The 24,654-nt window shown below is 47.1% G+C and overlaps 1 protein-coding gene across 1 annotated transcript in view; it reads right to left on the bottom strand.

Moving 5' to 3' along the window:
* Positions 1-24,445, bottom strand: part of LOC114589417 (cytochrome P450 2G1-like) — a 28,192-nt gene extending 3,747 nt beyond the window's left edge. Inside the window, exons 1-8 of the mRNA XM_077932361.1 lie at positions 24,151-24,445; positions 20,426-20,588; positions 18,843-18,992; positions 16,741-16,901; positions 13,590-13,766; positions 11,576-11,717; positions 4,163-4,350; positions 2,341-2,482 (exon numbers count right to left, since the gene is read on the bottom strand). Of these exons, the coding sequence (XP_077788487.1) occupies positions 2,341-2,482; positions 4,163-4,350; positions 11,576-11,717; positions 13,590-13,766; positions 16,741-16,901; positions 18,843-18,992; positions 20,426-20,588; positions 24,151-24,333 (1,306 nt within the window). The 5' untranslated portion in view covers positions 24,334-24,445. The remainder of the gene's footprint in view (positions 1-2,340; positions 2,483-4,162; positions 4,351-11,575; positions 11,718-13,589; positions 13,767-16,740; positions 16,902-18,842; positions 18,993-20,425; positions 20,589-24,150) is intronic.
* Between the last annotated feature and the right edge of the window lie 209 nt (positions 24,446-24,654).

The following is a 24,654-nucleotide window of genomic DNA, read 5'->3' as shown; positions in this document are numbered from 1 at the left end:
GCGTATGTAACCCGAGGTACCACTGTAATTCTGCAAGCAAGCTCTTCCCAGTTCTTTGCCATATGCAAAGATTGAGGCCTTGTGCCCTGCCAGTTCGGGGGGGGGGGGGTGGCAGCAAAAAAACCAAGCAGCTAAAAGCTCTCCTTCCCATCCTCTCAGGGAAAGTCGCTCTGCTTTTAATGCTGCCATTAAAGGCACACAGCTTCTATCGGGGAAGATAAACAGAAAGAGATAAGAGGCAGCCTTACGTAGGACAAGATCAATTTAGATTTTTTTATCTCTGGTCAACAAAGGTCAAATGCGTTCCGCGTCTGAAGTGACAAAACGCTTCGAAGCACAAGCCATTCCTACGCGCATTCTTTTTTTGTCCTACAACTATGTCACCCCACAGATGCCCACTAGAGGGAATCTGGTTCGTTCTTCTGCAAGTGGCAAGTCCATGGATGTATAAAACTCAGACAGACGTAGAGTGGTCTCCTTCCAGGTTCATTTGGGCACTACAGTGGTACCTCACGTTAAGTACTTAATTCTTTCTGGAGGTCCGTACTTAACCTGAAACTGTTCTTAACCTGAAGCACCACTTTAGCTAATGGGGCCTCCTGCTGCTGCTGCACGATTTCTGTTCTCATCCTGAAGCAAAATTCTTAACCCGAGGGACTACTCCTGGGTTAGCGGAGTCTGTAACCTGAAGCATCTGTAACCTGAGGTACCACTGTATTGTTCAATCAGCAAGGGAATGACATCCGTGCCCTAGAGGCAGGTGAGAGTAGGAGGGACAGAGGTGGGTCAGGATCTGCCACAACCTTAACTCAGAAGGCAACTGGAAGCCTCTTAAAGGTAAAGGCAGAGGGACCCCTGACCATTAGGTCCAGTTGTGGCCGACTCTGGGGTTACGGCACTCATCTCGCTTTATTGGCCGAAGGAGCCGACGTACAGCTTCCGGGTCATGTGGCCAGCAGGACTAAGCCACTTCTGGCGAACCAGAGCAGCGCACAGAAACGCTGTTTACCTTCCCACAGGAGTGGTACCTATTTATCTACTTGCACTTTGACGTGTTTTGACGATTTCTGTTCTCATCCTGAAGCAAAGTTCTTAACCTGAGGTACTATTTCTGGGATAGCAGAGTCTGTAACCTGAAGTGTATGTAACCTGAAGCGTATGTAACCCGAGGTACTGTACTGCTTTGGTCTCCTCTCCAGTGATAGGAAGCACTGATAAAGCAGCAATGTTCCCTTTCTGCCCCCACCTCCAAGAAAACCCAAGGTAGCAGTAAAGGTAGTCTATTGATCTTTCCAACTCTGGCCTGACCTCCCATAAATAATAATAATAGTAATAATACTTTTTTATTTATACCCCACCCTCCCTGGCCAGAGCTGGGCTCAAGGCGGCTAACACCAGTAAAATTACAATAAAAACATAATAGGGGAAGGGAAAAAAATTAAAATACAGGTTAAAAATACAATTTAAAATGCAGCCTCATTTTAATAATAGCCCATAGATCAAAACCATAAGGGGAGGGAAACAGAAGGGCCAGACTGAGTCCAATCAATCAATCAATCAAAATCTATCTAGGTGTTACTTTTATTTATTTAATAAGATTTTTTAAGGCTATCTTATTGAGTCACAAGGCAACTTAAGCATTCTAAAAAACAGCCACGCCTCTGCACACAAGTCAACAGAGCAAGAGGCTTTTGCATGCTGTGAAAGTGGCTGGAGTTTAGCCAGGTGAGAAACAATTCAACTTTTCTGCCACCTGAGGGGTGATTGTGTGTGGGATATTGGCTGGAAACTAGGCTCTGTGGCCTGGGGAGGAGTAGCAGCAGCTGGCTAATGAGGGGTGGGGGGCAGATAAAAAACTCCCTCGTGTGGTTGCAATGACACCCCCCCCCCCAAGCTACTACTTGCGCCAGGAGCAAAATACTCTATTGGAGTGTGCAGACTTTTCACGATTAAAAACGTGTTCATTTAAGAGACTTCAAACAAAAATTTTATGGAAATACAGTGGTACCTCGGGTTAAGTACTTAATTCGTTCCGGAGGTCCGTTCTTAACCTGAAACTGTTCTTAACCTGAAGCAACACTTTAGCTAATGGGGCCTGCCGCGCTGCCAGAGCACGATTTCTGTTCTCAACCTGAAGCAAAGTTCTTAACCTGAAGCACTATTTCTAGGTTAGCGGAGTCTGTAACCTGAAGCGTATGTAACCTGAAGCGTATGTAACCCGAGGTACCACTGTAGATTATGAGGGGGAGATCTGAGGGATGAAATAGCATTTAGGTCAGGCCAAGTACCGCCACCAATTAACCTATGAATGCCTCCCTCCTGCCCTCCTCAACCCGGTACCTGTGGAGAAGGGCATGAAGGCGTCGTTCTTCTTAAAGCGACCCTCTTCGTCCAAGAAGTGGGCGGGGTTGAAGTTCTCGGGGTCACTGAAGCATTCGGGGTCTTTCAGCACAGAGGTCAGCAAGGGAATGACATCCGTGCCCTAGAGGCAGGTGAGAGAAGGAGGGACAGAGGTGGGTCGGGATCTGCCACAGCCTTAACTCAGAAGGCAACTGGAAGCCTCTTAAAGGTAAAGGGACCCCTGAGCATTAGGTCCAGTCATGACCGACTCTGGGGTTGTGGCGCTCATCTCGCTTTATTGGCCGAGGGAGCCAGCATACAGCTTCCGGGTCATGTGGCCAGCAGGACTAAGCCTCTTCTGGCGAACCAGAGCAGCGCACGGAAACACCGTTTACCTTCCCGCCGCAGCGATACCTATTTATCTACTTGCACTTTGACGTGCTTTCGAACTGCTAGGTTGGCAGGAGCAGGGACTGAGCAACGGGAGCTCACCCCGTGGCGGGGATTCGAACTGCTGATCTTCTGATCGGCAAGTCCTAGGCTCTGTGGTTTAACCCACAGCGCCACCCGCGTCCCTACGGAAGCCTCTTAGCAGAACCAAATAGAACAGGCAGTGCAAACCACAAGGGGCCCCCCTCACTTTTCTAGAGAGATCGCCCCTGATTGACTTGGCTTCCCTCCCTCCAAGGACTGAATTTGCTCTTCAGGAGCTCCTTGCCAGCATCGATACTCCACTCTCAATGGCAGCCAGGCAGGTCAACTGGCCACCTTCCCTGGTGCTTCTCATTGGAATGGCTTGTTGAAGGAACTTAGCCAGAACCTGTTGAATGTAGCAGAGCATACACAGACTGTCCAGAAGCAGTCAGTTGCAGGCAGGATGAAGCAGCAACAAGACGCTGCTACTAGTAACTTGGTTACTTATAGGTTTATTATTTACAGCAGAATCACAAGTTACTATATACAGTGGTACCTCAGGTTAAGTACCTAATTCGTTCCGGAGGTCGGTTCTTAACCTGAAGCTGTTCTTAACCTGAAGTACCACTTTAGCTAATGGGGCCTCCTGCTGCCGCCGCGCCACCAGAGCACGATTTCTGTTCTCATCCTGAAGCAAAGTTCTTGACCCGAGGTACTATTTCTGGGTTAGCGGAGTCTGTAACCTGGAGCATATGTAACCTGAAGCGTATGTAACCCGAGGTACCACTGTAAAGGATACAGGCACAGATCTTAACTCTCACAGAACAAACTCCAACGAACTCTCAGAACACACACTGACCAACCAACCAACCAACCAACCAACCAGGAAGGTCATTGTTAAAGTTTGTGGGCCGTAAATCCTTTGACCCATGCAGTCTGCTGCAATGGCAGTGCGATAAATTTGATTTATTGCCACTCCAACAAACTTTAATGGCGCCCACACGCTTCCACTCCGCGCGCTGCCACTCTTCTCAGTTGTTGGACGTCAGCAGAGTCCACACGCAGCGTAAAATGGCTTTGTCTGTGTCTGTGTGGTGTCTTCAATAACTCAGCTTGACACCAGTGCTTCTATTCTATCCCTCTTTATTTAAAGGACCATTAGGTCCAGTCGTGGCCGACTCTGGGGTTGCGGCACTCATCTTGCTTTGTTGGCCGAGGGAGCCGGCATACAGCAGCTTCCCGGTCATGTGGCCAGCATGACTCAGCCACTTCTGGCGAACCAGAGCAGCACACGGAAACGCCGTTTACCTTCCTGCCAGAGCGGTACCTATTTATCTACTTTATCTTAATTGCTTCTATGGGAAGCTATGTCAAATAGCACGTAGTCAAAAATCCCAACATGGCTCACCTTAGGCAGTGTGTAGCCCCTGAGCTGCACCGTCCGGGTCAGGGCGTGGGGCAGGTTGGTGGGGATGACGTCACTAAACCTCTGGATCTCGTGGATCACCGCATCTGTGTATGGCATTTGGGCCCGCTTCTCCACCGCCGGCACGCGGTCCCTCCCGATCACATCGTCGATCTCTCGGATCACTTTTTCTGCAGCAGAGACGGGCAGAGGGTAGCGTTGGGCTCCCGTTTATGCTACGTGTGTAAATGTGGTTTGAAACTGGTTTTAACCCCGAGCACACACCCCGAACTCTGGAATTTGTGAGGCTGCTCAGAATTAGCCATATCCATATAGGTAAAGGTAAAGGTACCCCTGCCCGTACGGGCCAGTTGTGTCCGACTCTGGGGTTGTGCGCCCATCTCACTCTAGAGGCCGTGAGCCGGCGCTGTCCGAAGACACTTCCGGGTCACATGGCCAGCATGATGAAGCTGTAGCTGGCGAGCCAGCACAGCACACGGAAACGCCGTTTACCTTCCCGCTATAAAGCGGTACCTATTTATCTACTTGCACTTAGGGGTGCTTTTGAACTGCTAGGTGGGCAGGAGCTGGGACCGAATGACGGGAGCTCACCCCGCCGCGGGGATTCGAACCGCCGACCATACGATCGGCAAGTCCTAGGCACTGAGGTTTTACCCACAGCGCCAAACGCGTCCCACCTAGGGACATAGGGAGGGGCGAATCTTTTCAATTTCAGTTTTCCAAATTTCAGTTTTCCACATCAGTTTGCAATAATAAAAAATAAAGTGTCACCAACATTTCATTGTGAATTTCTCCTAATACCGTATATACATTTGCAGGCAGACCTTTTTTAAAAAGGAACTGTCCCTAATATAATGCATCTTTTGTTTATTTCCGCTATGGTTTTTTTAATTAATTATTATTTGTGCAAAATTACATTGTTACACATTCTCTCGTTCTGTACGGCACATTCCAAATTATATGCCACATATATATATGTCTATCTATGAACTTATATTTCCCTTGTTTCTACCATTGTGACCTCCCTCCAGCCCAGTACGGCTTCCTTTGTTTTTCATTACTTTTAAATTGTGTTATACATAGTATTTACTTATTCCCCATAAGTCATCTTTTCTTATTTTTTACTTGACTTTACAAACTTCAGTCAATACATATCAATAGTTGTGTTTTGGAACAACATTTTGTCATATATTCTTCTACGCATTCCCAGTCTTTTCTCAATTTCTGATTTGATTGAAATCTAATAGCTGCTGTCATTTTAGCCAGTTCCATAAATTCACAGCTTGTTTTGCCAGTCCGCTGTTGGAACAATTTCCCCTTTCCAGCTTCTAGCTATTAGTATTCTGGCAATAGCTGTAGCATATAAAAGCACCTTTTTTCTTATCAGAGAGGATGTCCGGTGTAACTATACCTAATATAAATGATTCTGGTTTTTTCTCAAAAGATGTTTTAAACATCTTTTAATTCCTCATGTATGCTACTCCAGAATTTTTTTATTTCCCCACATCCCCACCATATATGGTACATCGTTCCTTCTTTTTGCATCTCCAGCACATATTTTAATTTGTATATCTTGGGAGTCATGTACCACCTGTAATAATAATAATAATAATAATAATAATAATAATAATAATAATAATAATAATAATTGTTTGTTTGTTTGTTTGTTTGTTTATACCCCACCCATCTGGCTGAGTTTCCCCAGCCACGCTGGGCGGCTCCCAATCAAATGTTAAAAACAGTACAGCATTACATATTAAAAACTTCCCAGAACAGGGCAGCCTTAAGATGTCTTCTGAATGTCAGGTAATTGTTTATCTCTTTGACATCTGATAGGAGGGCGTTCCACAGGGCGGGCGCCACTACCAAGAAGGCCCCCTGCCTGGTTCCCTGTAGCCTCACTTCTCGCAGTAATGACATGGTCTGGTCTTAGCGTAACTCCTCCTCCGGCCCGTGATCACTGAGATCGGTTGTCCCAGTGCATCCCCCCCTGTGGAACCTGCCCCAGCCATTTTGTTTGCTGGGACCCACTCCCAGGCAGCCCTGACCCCTCCCCTTAAAATCAAATAAAAAACCTATACAAAAAACAAACTAACAGAACAATAAAACTATAAAAACAAAAAACAAAGTTACAAACACAACATAATTAAATTAAACAAATTCCCACACGCAACTAAACACCACCCCACCCCACACACCCGAGGCCTCCCTAGAGCCCCATAGGCTGCGGAGGTGAGTATGGGGCCCGCCCCCAGGCCCAAGGTGGAAAATGGGCTTCAAGGGGGAGTGGTCCTCCCCAAGACTCATGGGCAGAGCAGCAGCAGCAATGTCCCGGGCTTCCTTGGAGCTTTATATGCTGTGGTGGAGTATGGGGCCCGCCCCCAGGCCCAAGGTGGAAAATGGGCTTCAAGGGGGGAGCAGTCCTCCCCACAAACTCACGGCAAAGCTGCAGCAGCTTTCTCCGCGTCGATAAACATTAGTGCCGCTGGTTTGTCATTTCTAACCTCTAAGTATTCTATTACATTTACAATGTGTCTTACATTATCTTTTAGCTGACGTTCAGGTAAGAACCCCGCTTGATCTTTCTGAATTACCTCCTTTAGAATTTGCTTATCTATTTGCTAGTATGTCTGAAAATAACTTATAATCATTATTCAGCAGAGATATTGGTCTGTAGTTCTTAACATTTGAAGGGCCAGCCTCCTGTTTTGGGATTAGTGTTATGTACACCTCTTTCCAAGTATTCGGGATATTTCCTCCTTGTAAGATATTGTTCATTACCTCACAGAGAACTGGAGTCAGCTGTCCACACAGGGTTTTATAATATTTAGTAGAGAGTCCATCAGGTCCTGGGGCATTACCTAATTTCATTCTTTTAATTGCGTTTTGAATTTCTTGTATTGTTATTGGGTTATTTAGTTGTTCTCTGTTTTCAGCCGATATTTGCTTTCCTCTATGCTCTTCCAAATATTTTTCCACTTTTCTTATATCATCTTTCTCTTTCCTGTACAATTCTTTGTAAAACCCCTGAAATGCTTTCCTTATCTCTTTTGGGTCTTCCGTTTGAGCTTCTCCTATCCTTATTTTATTTATTATATTCTGGTTTTGTCTTTTCCTTAGTTGCCACGCGAATAATTTCCCTGTTTTGTTGGCTGACTCAAAGTAGTTTTGTCTCATAATTTTTATCTTCCATTCAACTTCTTCGTTACCAGTATGGAGAAATGAGTTTGTAACATTTTAATTGTTTGTTTTATTTGTTCGTCTTTTGGTTTTAATGTTAATTTTCTCTTGTTTTCTGCAAGATGGGTTAGAATTTCTTCTTTCTTCTTCTCTCTCATCTTTTTCTTATAACTATTTTGCTGTATCAGGAAGCCTCGCATAACTGCTTTACTCGCATCCCATACTATATGTACTGGTCCCGGGGTGTGTGTGTCCAGTCCGAGGCTGAAGCGGGGTCCAAGGCAGGGAGTCGGGCGTGGTCAGGAACTCTGGCAGAAAGCAGGACAGGGTGCCGGCAGGAACAGGTAACCAGCGAACAGGTAACTCTTCCACTCTCCTCTAATATAGCGAACCAGCGAACAGGTAACTCTTCCACTCTCCTCTAATATAGTTGCACTTGGGAAGATGTTTCATTGCGGTAGGCAAACCTCCAGCAGCCAAATGCCAATAAGATAAGGAGGTAATAAATCACTCAGGCTGGAGTCGAAGTCGGTGAAAGCTAAAGCTTAACAGGCAATAAAACTACTAGCTCTAAAACATCAGAGGGCAGCGAGGGGCTGCTGCTCCCTTGACAGATTGAGCAGTAAAACAATAAAACAATAAACTAAAACAAAGAGAAGCGAGTAGGTAATAAAACAGCTGGTAAGACGTTAAAACTGAGAGTTTAAAACCAAGAAGTGGCTAAAAACTACTTAAAAACTTAACTAAAAGCAGAAGAGTCTGACTAGGCTGCTGTCTCCGTCGCCATCTTGCGATGTTGCTCCCACAACCTGGGACGGGGTGGGCTGGCCTTTATCTCCTCTGAGGCATAGGGCAGCCCCGGTCCACAGGTGACTCGCCTCTCCTGGCCTGGAGGTGAGCACTCCTCCTGAGAGAACGTAGTTGCCTCCGCCTCTCTGCCCTGAGCCTCTGCAGCTCAGGAGAGGCTGGAGGGTTACCGGACCCAGAGGCAACCTCCTCTTCCCCTGACAGGGCTGGGAGAGGAGCACCTGCAGGCAATGGGTCCTCCATCACCTCTGGAGCCAGAGTGGATTCAGCTGGTGTCTGCTCCTGAGGATCCGGCACAGGTGAGGGGCCTTCAGGTTCAAGCCTCTGCCCCAGCTCAGCTGGCCCTGGAGGCGGGGACTCCTGTGCAGGCTGGGAATCCTCAGGTTCAGCCTCTGAATCTGATTCCCAGGCCATCACACTATATTTAATCTTATTTCCTTATGTAGATTCCATTTAAAGTGTTCTTTTAAGACCTCATTTGCTTTTTCCACTACTTCTTGGTTCTCGAACAGATTTTTGTTCATTCTCCACCTAAAAGAGTTTTGTTCTTTTACTCCTTAATTCCACCAAGGTACCTTTTCAAAGAACTGGCATGATATTCTCTAGATGCTTCATGCAGCTCCTGGCATTCCACCAGATAGTGCACAGAGCTCAACTTGGCCTTCACTATGCCAGGCCCATGCCATTTGACTGCCAGTTTGTGGGGTCTGGTGGGTTTCAACACTAAAACCCAATCTCCCACTTCAAAACTTTTTGTAACCCCCTTCAAATCATAAAAACATTTCTGTTCCAACTGAGCGCCCTCCAAATTCTCATTGGCAAGTTGCCAGATGTCAGACAATGTCTGCCTCAAGTTAGCAAAATACTTAGACACCGAAGGCAACTTAATCTCCTCCTCTGACCCTCCCACTCCCTCTGGACATGGACAGAGGGGTATTCAAGAGTCAACCCAAAATCAGCTGGTTGGGCGCAATACTTTGGGCAGAAGTATTGGGCAAGCTGGTAGCCCAAACATATCTAGAAATTGCACAAAACAAATGAAATACCTTGAAAATCCCTGAAACGAGAAGTAATCAACTAGAAATATTATATTGTGGAAATAAACTAAGCTTTTTGATTTTTATTATTTAGTTTACTTCCACAAAAATATCTAGGGGAAAAGGGTGTTATGTGGTCTCAGCAGCTGCTCTCAGTCACCAGTCGCCAGCAGCACCTTCAGGTCATGTGGGTATCCCTTGCTGATTTTAGTATCCGTCTGGTCAGGACCAGAGCCGGAGGCAGGGATAGTCCTCAGACAATGACTAAACCTGCCTCCTCTGTAATGACATAGTCTGGTCTTAGCGTAACACCTCCTCCTACCCGTGATCACTGAGATCGGTTGTCCCAGTGCATCCCCTCCTGTGGAACATGCCCCAGCCATTTTGTTGACTGGGACCCACTCCCTGGCAGCCCTGACCCCTCCCCTTAAGAACAAAATAAAACCTTAAAAAAACAAAAAAGAATACAAACAAAAAACTATAAAAATTACAAATACATTAAAATCAAACAAATTCCCAAGCCCAACCAAACATCCATCCCACCCCCACCCCACCCCCACATACAAAAAATTCAAAAGGAAAAAAGAAACTTTTAAAACATTTTAAAAAGAACTCTGCGCCCCTCCGAGTCGTCCTGGACAGCAGCAGCAGTAGCAGCAACTGTCCTTATGAGGCCTGTCAGGCCCCGCCCTGGGCTAGGTGGTGAGTGACAGGAGCAGGACCCTCAGGCACTCACACAGGGGAATCCTCCTGGGCAGCAACAGCAGTCCTTGTGAGGCCTGTCAGGCCCCGCCTTGGGTCAGGTGGTGAGTGGCAGGAGCGGGGACCTCAGTGTGGGCAAGGATCAAGGAGACAGGTGGTGGTTTCACTCGTCCAAGCAGCCTGTCCATATCCTCAGAGGTAACAGATTGGAATTGATCCCACGCAACTTGACTAGACAGGACTCTAGCACTTCTCAACTCTAACATGATTGGGTTGTGATCTGATACTGATTTAGGTTGTATTTCTACCTTTCTAATTTTCAAGGTTAAATTGTTTGTAACCCAGATCCCATCAATTCTTCCTGCCGATTGTTGTGCCTCTGAGTGATGCATGAATTGTTTTTCATTTGGGTATTTATGTCTCCATGCGCCTTTTAAATTTAAATCTTCTGCCATTTGGAAGAAGGATTGTGGAAGTCTCCCTTCTTTTGATTTCTCCCCTCTTTCTGTTCTATCTAATTCCAGTGAGATGACCCCATTAAGATAACCCATTAGAATAATCTCTTCATTGATATGTTCTAACAATTTTTCCTCAGCTGATTTAAAATACTGTGTTTTATTTCCATTTGGTGCACAAATTCCTACAGCTATTATATTTTCTATCCCTCTTGTTAATTGCTCACCCAGTAATCTGCCTTCTTCATCTTTAAAAATGAATTTCGACGCTATTTTTGGGTTTACATATATAACAATTACCCCCCTTTTTGGATACCAGAGGTGATAAATTCAGTTTCTAATTTCTTGTTATTCAATACTCTTCTGTGTCTTCTAGCCACATGTGTTTCCTGCAGGCAAATTATGTCCTATTTTTTTTCTTTAAAATGTGTTCTATTTTATTTCTCTTTGTTTTATTTTTAAAGCCATTAACATTCAAAGAAACATGCATTCTTATGCATGTTACTTGACTGGGATGCCGCCTCGCAAAATTCAGATAAGCGTGAATTTTGAAGACTGGCTGTGTTTCAGTTTGCGTACGGTTTCAGAAAGTGTCTTTAAATGTGAACTGAATTGAATCCCCCCCCTTCCCTACTGCCAATGGATTATAGCCCCCAAGGTGCTTCCCTTGGAGGTCTTGCTTAGATACACAATGTTCAGAAAAAATAGCCAATTTTTCCTAAGGAGATCTTCTTGGCGTCTTGCTTATATGGTGTCTCTGGGAATGTGCCAGAAGGAGGATATTAAAACTGAGTCCCATGGGTAATATTAATTTACAAGGCCCTTAAGAAATTTGGGCCCAGGATACCTTAAGGATTGCCTAATTCCCTGCCTGATCACTGAGGGCTTCAGTGGTCCCCTGTGGTTCAGCTGGACAGCATGTACTGAGTCCTGAATATTACACAGGTACGGCTGTGGGTCTGGTTCTGTGGGAACTCCTTCCTGGCTGAGATCAAACAGGCAACTCTTGAGGGCTGGCAGACTGACCTCCAGGTTCTGTGCCCTCCACCAACTCCCTATTTTCTCTCCTTCTGGGTGGAGAAGCCTCAAATTAAGACTGCATCACCCACTGCTGGCCCACAAAAGATGGCCAACCCCACTCCCTAAGATAATGCATCCCTTTTTAAACTTAACCTGTAAATGCCCTCCCTTGGCTCGCATCCGTCCCCTATTACCTTGCACCTCTGGATATTTCATCAGAATCAGGAATCCGAAACGGAGTGTGGAGCTCACGGTCTCAGTCCCAGCAACGAACAGGTTGAGAACAGTCATGATCATCGTTTTGAGATGAAACTCGCTCAGAGGGTTTTTGCTCTCCTTCAACAACAAGAACAATAATTTTTATTTATTTACACGCCACCCCTCTGGCTGGGTTTCCCTAGCCACTCTGGGTGGCTCCCAACAGAATATTGAAAACTTCCCTAAACTTCCCGGAGGCAGGGATAGTTTTCTCCTCCTGCCCGTGATCACTGAGATCGGGTGTCCCAGTGTATCCCCCCTGTGGAACCTGCCCCAGCCATTCCGTTGCCTGGGGTCCACTCCTTGGCAACCCTGGCCATCTCCCCTTAAGAACAGAACACAAACTATACAATAAACCAATAAACCAACAAAACAGTAGACACTAATAATAATTGTAATTATTATTCTTAAACTAACCCCCAGCCCCAACTAAAGGTTTATCCCACCACCAACAGAGCAAAAACAAAACAAAACCCCCCAAATTTAAAACATTTAAAAGTATTTTTGACATTTGCCCCAACCCCAAAGTTTGTTCCAGTGAGTCCGGGCTCATCAGTCCTCACAGCAGGGCAGTGTCCCTCTGGCCTCCCAGGAATCTGAAGCAGAGATGGGTGAGTCTGGTTCCCGCCTCATAGGTCAGGTGGAAAACTGCCTACCATGCTCTTCAAATTGGTTATCTCCACAAAATGGCCGATCTCTTACTCCGCCTTTAAATCCCGTCTTTAAAAGGCAATGCCCTTAAGGTGTTCACACGCTTCTCTCAAACACAACAGGCCTGCAAGGTAGGCTGCCGTCATTATTCTATTTATTTAGGGAGCAATCCTCTGCTCCCTGGGGAGCGTGACTGAGAGGCCACAGGAGCCTGTGAGATGGATCACCTGGCATCTCCCCCCCCCAAACTCATAGGACTAGATCTAGACCAGCCATGACTCTTAAGTGTACTAGAGTCTCTTCCACTGAAGCCAAACGGGGGGCAAAGTCAAAGGCGGGGGGGGGGGGGGAAGAGAAATTAGCTGCCCACATTCCACGCTGGCCACAACGAGCCAGCATGGCAGTTGCTTTGCCACAGATTCTCTTTGCCAGTCTCTCCCCATCCCTCCCCATGTAGGAGCACACTTTTATTTATAAGTTTATATTCCACTCTTCAGTATATGTGCCCCTAGAGCAGATTACAAATTTCGATTTAAAACACACACACACACAAACAAAAGATTAACCAGTCACTTAATATAATACTTCATAAGAAAGAGTGGAGCAGCCAGAAAGTGCCAGCTTTTAAAACAGAGCTGAAAAGATCTAATAAGGCTGGCCCAATATTATATTATATTATTATATTATATTATATTATATTATATTATATTATATTATATATAATAATTTATTGAATTCATCTACTGACCTATACCCAGAGGTCTCAGGGCAGTTCACAGAAAATATCAAAATGCATAAAATCAAAATAAAAGCAATAACCCAATAACCCCGCCCAAAAGAGCCACATTTTAAAAGGGTATGGGATGCCCATCAGGTCAACCAAAGGTCTGGTTAAAAAGGAACGTTTTTGCCTGGTGCCTAACAGTGTACAGTGAAGGCACCAGGCAAACTTCCCTGGGGAGAGCATTCCACAGACCGGGAGCCACTGCAGACAAGGTGCCATTCTCTTGCCACCCTCTGGACCTCTCGAGGAGGCGGCACACGAAGAAGGGCCTCAGAAGATGATCTCAGGGTCCGGGTAGACAATAAAGAAGTCTTGCCCTGGTGCCTGAAGGATATCAGTCCAGCTAGCCTGCCTGTAGACCACCCTCCCTCCCCTCCCTCTGTGGTCTCCATTTGCCTCATTTCACCTCTGAAGACCCCCAAGGGAGTCATCTTCATTGGGCTGGTTGAGGCTGGAGAAGGTCGTTACTATGGGCAACTAGCCTTTCATAACCCACGGTTATAAAAGGAGGATACCTTTTTCATTTGAATAAGGAAGCAGTCGATAAAATCCCGGGGGTTGTCGGGGTCCAGCGATGCTTCGTTCACCTTGACCCTCTCGGCCACAAAGTCATAGATGTCATCCAAGTTCCGAAACATCTTCTTGTGGGGCCCTGGCAGGAACCTCATGATCCATGGAAACATCTCGTACAGCTGCACAAAGAGCAACGATCTGTCACGTTTTGAGCATTCGTCCTTCAAGCACCTTGATGTTGCTTCTGACACCCACAGCCTTCCCTCAATGATGGCTCATTATGAAATAGAGATTGAGTAAGGGTTACGGCAGTCCTCCCTTACCTGGTGCCCTCCATGATGGTGGAGTCCAGGAGAGACGGGCGAGTTGGTGGCGAGGCCTCCACCATTATGTGTGATGGCCTGGGATTCAGACTCAGAGGCTGAACCTGAGGATTCCCAGCCTGCACAGGAGTCCCCGCCTCCAGAACCAGCTGAACCGGGGCTGGGGCTTGAACCTGAAGGGCCCTCACCTGTGCTGGATCCTCAGGTGCAGGCGCCAGCTGAGTCTGCTCTGGCCCCTGAGGTGATGGAGGACCCATTGCCTACAGGTGCTCCACTCTCAGCCCCGTCAGGGGAATGTGAGGTTGCCTCTGGGTCCGGAAACCCTCCAGCCTCTCCTGAGCTGCAGAGGCTCAGGGCAGAGAGGCGGAGGGAACTAAGTTCTCACAGGGGGGAGTGCTCGCCTCCAGGCCAGGAAAGGTGAGTCACCTGTGGACCAGGGCTGCCCTATGCCTTGGGGCAGATAAAAGCCAGCCAGCCCAAGTCCCAGGTTGCAGGAGCAACATTGTTGCTAGCCTGTTCCTGCCTGCATCCTGTCCTGCTCTTCTGCCAGAGTTCCTGACTCCTCCCGACTCCCTGCCTTGGACCCAGCTACAGCTTTGACGGACAGCCTCCACACCGCACCATCGACCTCGGACTGGACTCGGACCTCGCCTCTCGGTTAGCCCCCGGGATCAGCACATTATGTATCTGTACAGCCCAGACCTTGCCCCCACCTGGCCCCGACTTGTCCAGGTAAGCAGCAGTTGACTCCACTGTTTGGAGGCTATTGCGGCAACTCTGCCCCACTGGAATTGGAATTTGAGAGAACCTGGAGTCCAAAACATCTGGAAAACACCAGGTTGGGGAAGGCTGCACGAGTCTCTTGTGTTCTCCATCTTCTTGATACCCTTTCTGATTTTCAAAAACTTCCCCACCAAAGAGATTTCCATCACCTTCGATCACTCGCTACCATCTTTGGTGTCACCAGTTTTCTTTTAGTGCTACCTGCTCCTGGATGTCGCTCCCAGGAGGCCAATTACAGTGGTCTCATTTTCCCTCTCCTGCCAACCTAGCAGTTCAATAGCACATCAAAGTGCAAGTAGATAAATAGGTACCGCTCCGGCGGGAAGGTAAACGGCGTTTCCGTGCGCTGCTCTGGTTCGCCAGAAGCGGCTTAGTCATGCTGGCCACATGACCCGGAAGCTGTATGCTGGCTCCCTCGGCCAATAAAGCGAGATGAGCACTGCAACCCCAGAGTCAGTCACGACTGAACCTAATGGTCAGGGGTCTCTTTACCTTTGCCTTTACATTTTCCCTCTTCCTAAAAATCTTATGCTCCCCCCCCCCCCATGTAGTCTTATCTGTTTTAGCAAGTCTTCTTCAGTGGGTCTTAAATCTGGGGTCTCCCCTCTGGAAAAGGTGGGGTGGTCTCAAGAAGAGCCACCCAGAACTCTCCCAGGGTGTTTCTGGGCTGATTACGAATGAATGAATGAAATCTTTATTGCGAAAAGCTATAAGCCGTCACAATGCGTAGGACACAGATAATTAATTTAAAACTGAACAGCAACAACAGCAAAGCAAACATGCAAAAATGCAAAAATCACACCTGCATATGTTAATCACTCCACTTTTTCCACACTTATGATACTTATCTTGGTGCCTAGCTCTCAACTTACTTGCGGCTAGGGCAAATTTTGCAACCTGTGCAGTAATAAATACGCTGTTGATAGCCAGCGAAATAGAGATTTGCTCAAGGGGAGTTCGGTTGGAGAGAGAGCAAAGGACATCGTAACAAATAGTGTTGAATGTCCTTCACCTCCCCCGACTCAGAGTCTTTGATACACGGGGGTGTTATTAAATCTTCCTGTTAGATATGCGGAAGGGACGCAGGTGGCGCTGTGGGTTAAACCACAGAGCCTAGGACTTGCCGATCAGAAGGTTGGCGGTTCAAATCCTGAGCTCCCATTGCTCGGTCCCTGCTCCTGCCAACCTAGCAGTTCGAAAGCACGTCAAAGTGCAAGTAGATAAATAGGTACCGCTCCGGCGGGAAGGTAAACGGCGTTTCCGTGCGCTGCTCTGGTTCACCAGAAGCGGCTTAGTCATGCTGGCCACATGACCCAGAAGCTGTCTGCGGACAAACGCCAGATCCCTCGGCCTATAGAGCGCGCAACCCCAGAGTCGGTCACGACTGGACCTAATGGTCAGGGGTCCCTTTACCTTTACTAGATATGCGGAAGGCATACACTGAAGACACAAAGCTGTGAATGCTTTTCTAAGTGGTGACTGGTTATGGGGCAAGATTTTAGCTGCTCCCACATCATCAGCATCTAAATGCCAGCCTGTATTTCCTCCCATTTCACCTGGGTTTGCCCTTTCCCGCAGAAAATCTGCCAAATTAAAAGCAGAAATGGTTGCCTATGTCTGAATGACCTGTTTGCTAAGCTAGGCCTCCCACCTGGAAGCACCTTAGACAGGTGGAAACAGAACACTTGTCAAACTGGTGGCAATAAAACTCCATACATTAAAAAAAGCACGTCAGTGAACCTTCCTTTGGTTTGTCCTGCTGCCTCATTATGCTTCCCGAAGTAGAAAAACAACAATGTCACCTGATCTTGCCTCTCCTCTCAGACCTGGAAGCCTACCAAAGAAAGTGACTCAACAAAATTTTGTGCGGAAGGGCCGAACTCTGTCGACCTGTGTGCTGTTCAAATCACAACTAAGTTAAAGATTCATCAGGCTGGATTTGCTGCCAGCCTTGGCCTCCAGTGACGAGAAAGGGGCGGTTCCTCTGGGAGAAGAGCAGGGCAACAGCTCAAGCCCACCTTCCTCTCTCCCCAGCCAAAGTTCTCACCTGGCCCCAGGTGTTGCTCATCAGCACAAAATTCTCATTGATCTTGGCCAGCAACGAGAGGAAGTCTTTGTCTTCGTAGTCAAAGCGCCGACCAAAAACGATGGAGCAGATGACGTTGGAAACAGACCGGCTCAGGAAGAATGTGGGGTCAAAAGGGGAACCTGCAGGGAGAATGGAAGCCATGACATGGAAACCAGGATTCAACCTTTGTCTTTTGCTAGTGATGAACTTTGCAAGTCTGGGCCTTAGCCTGCAGAGTAGGCAAGCCAACGGCCCCTGACCTACCCACCCTTTCAGGAGCTGTCCGCCTGTTCTGTGCACTTGGCATGAACTGTGTTTGGCATTGGGAGGTGAGGGAAGAGTGTAAGAGGGAGGAGGGAATTGAGTAGAGAACAGCAACTGGGAATATGGTGGCTGGAAGACAGAGAGGTTGGAGGCTGGTTGGGATTCAGTGGGTGGGGTTTAGGGGATCGCTTGTTCTCATTGCATTCATTCCAGACTTCAGTTTGCTGTGAATGTATTAGCAATGTTCGTCAACAAACCCTCTGGCCATTGATAACCCTGGATATTGCCCTTCAGTTCTGCAGATGGAAGCACGTTAAATTTAATGCTTTCCTAAATTTTGGAATAGTAACATTGATCAGATGATCAGCAAGAATGAGAGCCTGCCCTCTGCTGGAAAAACAGAAGCTGCATTTATATAATTTTGCAACTTGATATCCCAGATGCGTTGGTGTATGTTTTCTTTGGCTTACATAACTCATGGCAAGAATGGCATTCGGTGAGAATCCTAGACTGAGTACTTTCTTATTTACTATCATCTTCCACCTTGACTGAAATGTATCAGTAAGGGTCAAGGGAGCCAGTCCTTTAGGCATGGACAACAACAACTCTGATACCCCATTTTAAAATACAATATACTATAGAGACTCCTTATACTGCGTTTAGAACCAGAATTGCATTTGGGTAGAAACTGTTTCTCAGGTGGCTAGTCCTAGTCTTTATAACCCTGTAACTTCTTCCAGAAGGCAGAAGCGGAAAGAGATCATTTCTGGGGTGTGCACTATCTTGCGCTATCTCTGCAGCTTTCTTATGGCACCTGGCAGCATAGATTTGATCCAAGGTGGGAAGAGTGCACCCAATTATTCTCTCCGCAGTCTTTACAGCTCCCAAACCACACAGAGGCCATAAGTTAATACACTCTCCACAGTGCAATGGTAAAATGCCATCAACAGGTCCTTTGAGAGATTGTTTTTCCGGAGGATTCTCAGAAAATATAACCTCTGCTGTGCTCTCTTCATCAGGTCTTTGCTGTTTTCTCCCCAGGTTAGGTCATCTCTCAACTCCATTCCCAGAAATCAAAACACCGAGACCTGTTCCACAGGCTTCCCCTCAATAATAAGTGGCTGAATATTCAATTTACATTTCCTAAAGTCCACAATGATCTCTTTTGTTTTATTTAAGATAAGGAGTACTGTAAGTTGTTTTTCCTGCACCACTCCCCCAACTGCTCAACTTCCTTCCTATAGTAATAATAATAATAATAATAATAATAATAATAATAATAATAATAATTTATTATTTATACCCCGCCCATCTGGCTGGGCCTCCCTAGCCACTCTGGGCGGCTTCCATAGAAACCAAAAATACACTAAAATATCACACGTTAAAAACTTCCCTGAACAGGGCTGCCTTAAGATGTCTTCTGAATGTCAGGTAGTTGTTTATCTCTTTGACATCTCGTGGGAGGGTGTTCCACAGGGCGGGTGCCACCACCGAGAAGGCCCTCTGCCTGGTTCCCTGTAGCTTTGCTTCTCGCAATGAGGGAACCGCCAGAAGGCCCTCGGCGCTGGACCTCAGCGTCCGGGAAGAACGATGGGGGTGGAGATGCTCCTTCAGGTATACTGGACCGAGGCCGTATAGGCCGCCTCCCCCTCTCCAGCCGTGATTAAACCAACCACTGCATTATATCATCTGCATTATTACCTTGCGATGCCATTGGGGATTGAACCTGTGACCCTACATGCCAAGCAGTTGCTCTACCATGGAGCTACGGCCTCCCCCCTATTTCACAGTACAAGAAAGGAGGAAAATATCCTGACCGTCGGTTTTTCTGAATTCCTCCAACAGGAACTGGGACTCTTCCTGTATCCGCTCTTCGGTGGACCTCTTCCCCATTCCAAAATTCCTCAAGGTGCTGAGGGTGAACCGCCGAAGTTGCTTCCAGCGTTCCCCGTTGGCAAAAGCAATCCCTGAAAATGCAGAAAACAAACAAACAAACCAAACCCAACCCTCTAAGCAGCCAATGGCAGCAAATGGGGGACTCTACAGATTCCCATCCTTCCAGATGTGTTTCCACTGCTCTCATTCTTCTGAGTGACACTGTTTGCACATTAATCCGCTCTCATGTTGGGTGGTTCATAGAGCCAATACATTTAATAATAAAAATAATAAATTTATTATTTCTATCCCGATCTGGCTGGGTTTCCTCAGCTACTCTGGGTGTCTTACAGCACATAAAAAATTGTAAAACATTAAACACAGGGTTTAGCTCAGGGTGGCTAACAACAAATTTAAAACACTTAATTGTAAAAGCAGCGTAAAATGCAGTATAAAAACATGAATAACAATAAAATTCAAAGTTCAGAGATCAATTTAGGGGAAATCCATCTAATAAGCATTAGATAATCCCCAGGGCTAGCTGGCTGAATTGGTCCTACTTGGGCCAGCGAGGAGGCCAGGGGAGAATTAGCTGTGGGGTCTCAGAGCGGGTGATCTTCATAATAGGGGAGGGAAGGGAAATAAAAGATCAGGCTGAATTCAAATTAAAGGCCAGGTGGAATAGCTCTGTCTTACAGGCCTGATGGAAGGAGGTTAAATCCTGAAATAAAGGCTGTTAGACCTTTAAAATATCCCCTACTTCCAAAGCTCCCTGCTTCCCTTAGCTGAGAAGGAGACGACCTGGTTGATAAACTAAAAATGGTTTACTTACAGACTCTTCAAAAGTTGCCTCCAGAAAAGACAGAGGTAGTATCTTGGGTTCGAAAAAGTGGTATACGTTTCTAAATTATTTGTATAGAAGTACAAAGGTGGCTTGCTAAAGCCATGAAGTCTAAGCATCCAGGTTAGACCTCCTTAGTGACAGGGTTCACATGGTGGAACAATAGAGAACAAAGGGTTTGGTAAACCTTCTCCCAAGGTGAGGGTGTGTGGCTTAGCTAAGCTTGGCATGGTAGCTTACTCTGTGGTCTTAACCCCTCCATCCATTAATTAGAGTTAAACATGTTGGTTATACGAGGCTGGATATATCCTACAGCTGGGACTGGTACTCCCAACATCCCCAGCCAGCTCAGCAAGGATGATGGGAATTGTAGTCCACCAATATCTGGGCGCCAAGGTTGAAGGGGACTGCTCTAGGCAACCAGGGTTGTTTGCAAGTGCTGAGATGTTGTCCAACACAAAGAGGTGTTATGGTCAGAGCTCCTTAGAGAGCTACATAAATAAGAACAACTGCAAAAGCAGATGAAGGTGAAGACATCGGGCCGTTGAGATTCTAGAGTAGCCAAACATGCTTCAGTTGGGTTGCTTACTGGGAATGGCCCTGCAAATATACTAATATGGAAGACTAGTACAGACTTATTTCTGCTGTGGCTCCGTGTAACTGACTGATCCCTTTGGAACTCACCAAAACCCTGAACGAAGTCGTCCACTGTGGCCAAGTACCCTCTACTACTGAACTCTTCGGCATGGTCCACCAGGGCTTCCTTGATGGCCTTGTATCCATACAAGACGACCACCCGTCTGGGTCCCAAGTGAACTGTGAACACTGGTCCATACTGGTCTCTTAGCTGAAATGGGAACCGGGCAGGGTCATTAGTGATCTTCCCTGAGACATATTGTATTGGCTGTAAGTTATTTTGTGTTGTCTGGAGCCAAGATAAAAAGCCTAACAAATTCCATAAGAATATGCAGAAATGGCGAAACTTACCGGAAGAATAAGAAATGAAGAAAAAGAAGAAGAAGAAGAGTTTGGATTTGATATCCCGCCTTTCACTCCCCTTCAGGAGTCTCAAAGCGGCTAACAATCTCCTTTCCCTTCCTCCCCCACAACAAACACTCTGTGAGGTGAGTGGGGCTGAGAGACTTCAGAGAAGTGTGACTGGCCCAAGGTCACCCAGCAGCTGCATGTGGAGGAGCGGGGAATCGAACCCGGTTCCCCAGATTACGAGACTACCGCTCTTAACTACTACACCACACTGGCTCACACTGGCTCAATATGAAGATAACATATTGGAAATGGTTTATTGAATATTTACAGATGAATTGCAAACAGATAAAGACATTGGCAGGATTATTGTAATAACCTGCAGTTTCATAAGAGAGTCTATTTAAAGTAGATAATTAAATGAGTAAATTGACTGAATTTGGATACGCAGAAGATATTAAAAAATTAATTTAAAGAACTGCAGAAAGGGTGGGGGAAGGAAGTCAAACTTTGAATGTTAAATTGATCGTAAAACTAATGAAATGTATAAACTTGAAAAGTATAAATAAAAACTAACAAATTTAATAAGTAAGAAGTAATATCCCTGCTATGGGACACGGGTGGCGCTGTAGGTTAAACCACAGAGTCTATGGCTTGCCGATCAGAAGGTCGGCGGTTCAAATCCCCGCGACGGAGTGAGTTCCCGTTGCTCGGTCCCTGCTCCTGCCAACCTAGCAGTTCGAAAGCACATCAAAGTGCAAGTAGATAAATAGGTACCGCTCTGGCAGGAAGGTAAACGGTGTTTCCCTGCGCTGCTCTGGTTCTCCAGAAGCGGTTCAGTCATGCTGGCCACATAACCCGGAAGCTGTACGGCGGCTCCCTCGGCCAATAAAGCGAGATGAGCGCCACAACCCCAGAGTCAGCCACGACTGGACCTAATGGTCAGGGGTCCCTTTACCTTTACCTTTACTATCCCTGCTAGCCTTTGCCTCCTGCCGTGGCCATCTAGCACAGCCCTCTCCAACCTGATGCCCTCCAGATATTTTGAACTACAACCAGAGCCGTCCTTCCCATTGGGTTTACTGGTGCGTTGTGCCAGGGCGCCAGCCTTTCAGGGGCGCCCAAGCGAGTGGGGGAGCAGTGCGGCTTTGCCGGTGGCCTCCCCTTTGCCTCCTGCATGCCCTCCAGCTACGCCCCATCAACCATATGGCTGGCGGGCATGCAGCTTCCTTCCCAAGCCTCTGCGGGTGGAGAACGATCCCTACAGAGGCTTGGGAAAAGGTCAACAACTCTGGGAAACAGTGGGTGGAGGGCCGAAGGGATCTTTGCACCACAGCACCGTACATGCTTAAGACGGCCTGACTACAACTCCCACCAGCCCCAACCGGCGTGGCTGCATAATGCTAGGGATGATGGGACAACTGCTGTGCTGGCTGGGGCTGATGGGAAGTGCCGCCCACTGCAACATCTCGGCACCGTCTAGGTTTCCTACTTGACTATCAGTTGCTGCTCTTCGAGGCCTTAAATGGAGGACGGTCCCACTGCTGCTCCCTGTTGGCATGCAAAGCACCCGATCTGCCATGGAGCAAGGCCCCAACCTGGTGCCCAATCCGGACTGGCTGCATTCACGGCGCTGGAACTGAACCAACAAGGGCGCCTTGGTATCGGTTTTGGTGCTATTGCGTTACCTCCCAAAATGCCGCAGATCATGGCGCAAGGGCCCCGGCGCAGTTCCAGCGCTGGAGTCACAGTGGTAAATCCCCCTTTGTCTTTGTTCTCGCCACAAGGCTCTTCTTTTGCCCCCAGAAAGAGCTCCACCCGCCTTGCCACCCTGACAAGCCTTGGCACATTTTCTCCGAGAGGGTAACCCGATACCCTTTCAAAGGGCTGCACCTCTTGGGAACAGGCGGTGGCTGGGAAATTTAATACCCACCACCTCTGCAAACTCCATGGGCACACAAGCTTATCTCGCTGTAGCCAGATGTGGGTATTAATCCCAGTTTATTAATGCACATCTTTGGCCCACTTTCGGTTAATTAAAAGAGACTGGAATTTGCTGCTGGTTGCATCTGCTCGTTTGCTTTCCTCTTGCAAACGATAAGCCAGACTTGTGCCTGGAAATGGCCTTCAATCTAAAAACAGATACAGTGGTACCTCAGGTTAAGTCCTTAATTCGTTCCTGAGGTCCGTTCTTAACCTGAAACTGTTCTTAACCTGAAGCACCACTTTAGCTAATGGGGCCTGCTGCTGCTGCTGTGCCGCCAGAGCACGATTTCTGTTCTCATCCTGAAGCAAAGTTCTTAAACTGAAGCACTATTTCTGGGTTAGCGGAGCCTGTAACCTGAAGCGTATTTAACCTGAAGCGTATATAACCTGAGGTACCACTGTAGAAAGATATGCAAGAAAGGAAAGGAAGCGTGTGAGGGAGAGGTATAGAAATTTAGAGGTGAAAACAAAGCAAAGATGATAGATTGCAAAGTATTCCTTAAAAGAGGGGAAATGGGATAGGCCTATGAATTTGCTCAGGGTCAGAGAATCCAGCAAAGTCAGCAGAAAAGGAGCTAGACCAACAGTGGAAAGTGCAGTTTTATATGTTAGGTAGACAAGAACTCAGTGCAGAGCCTAACAAAAGCAGGAAATAATAGAAAGAGAATAGAATGAGAGGAGGGTTGTTGTTTTTTTGGTCACCTTGTCCTCCCGCTTTCATTTTCTTTCTTTTTTAATGACAAGGTTCTAGCCCTCAGGATTCTCATCTTGGCACTTGTGCTGAGGCAGGAGAGCCTCAACAGAAAGGGGCAATGGTAGATTGCTTGGTCCTCACGCAGAATAATAATAATAATAATAATAATAAATAAATAAATAAATAATTTATATCCCGTCCTCCCCAGCCAAAGCCGGGCTCAGAGCGGCTAACAACAATAAAAGTTAACACAGCATTCTAAAATCAATTCATTCTAAAATCAATTCAAAATCAAATTCATGGCAACCATTGGGCTAAAGTTCTATGAGGATGACCAAAGGAGGGGGTCAGACTGTGCCTTGGCCAAAGACCTGGTGGAACAGCTCTGTCTTGCAGGCCCTGCGGAAAGATGTCAAGTCCCGCAGGGCCCTAGTCTCTTGGGACAGAGCGTTCCACCAGATCGGGGCCACGGCTGAAAAAGCCCTGGCTCTGGTTGAGGCCAGCCTAACCTCCCTGTGGCCTGGGACCTCCAAGTTGTTTTTGTTTGAAGACCGTAAGGTCCTCCAGGAAAGGCCCTGGGTGCGATCCCTGGCATGGCTCCTCAAAGGCTAAAATCATACAGGTGATGATGACAAAGATATCTCTTCCGCTGAGGCTCTGGAGAGCTGGGGCTGCCAGCCAGAGTGGACAAGACTGGACAAAAAGTCTGACCTCGGCAAAGACGGGTGCCGTCGCCACGGCTTACCTTCTTGAACGACGTGAGCATGTCATGGGTCTTCAGATCCAGCAAGTTGCCCAGGATGGGGAGGGGTGTAGGCCCCGGGGGCAGCTGCCTTCTCTGAGCCATTTGGCTCCATGCTGAGAGGAGGACCAAGGCCGAAAGGCAAACCACCAGCAAGGCCAGGAGGCTTTCTGCCAGCTCCAACATGCCCGAAGCAAATGGAGAGGGAGGTTTATCTGGGGACTTAGGGAACTAACAGAGACACACCTGCCCTCGCACGGTGGGGCTGATGAAAGCAAACAGAAATCAGTGTGACTGGTGCAAATCTTGGAAATCTTCACCTTTATAGCAGAACCCATAGCCTTGGCAAACATAATTTGTACCCAGCCCAGCCCTGAAAATGCTGTCTATGGCTGTATGCCCTTTGCTCCCAACCCCCAGAATGTAAACTGCTTTTGGTGCATGAGATGGCAGTTTCTTCATGGCGGGTTCCTGCTCCTATATGTGTTTTTTTTAAAGTATTGCTTA

The sequence above is a fragment of the Podarcis muralis genome, chromosome 7 (genome assembly GCF_964188315.1).
Source record: "Podarcis muralis chromosome 7, rPodMur119.hap1.1, whole genome shotgun sequence".
NCBI classification, from domain to species: domain Eukaryota; kingdom Metazoa; phylum Chordata; class Lepidosauria; order Squamata; family Lacertidae; genus Podarcis; species Podarcis muralis.
This window is presented reverse-complemented; position numbering and strand designations above follow the sequence as displayed.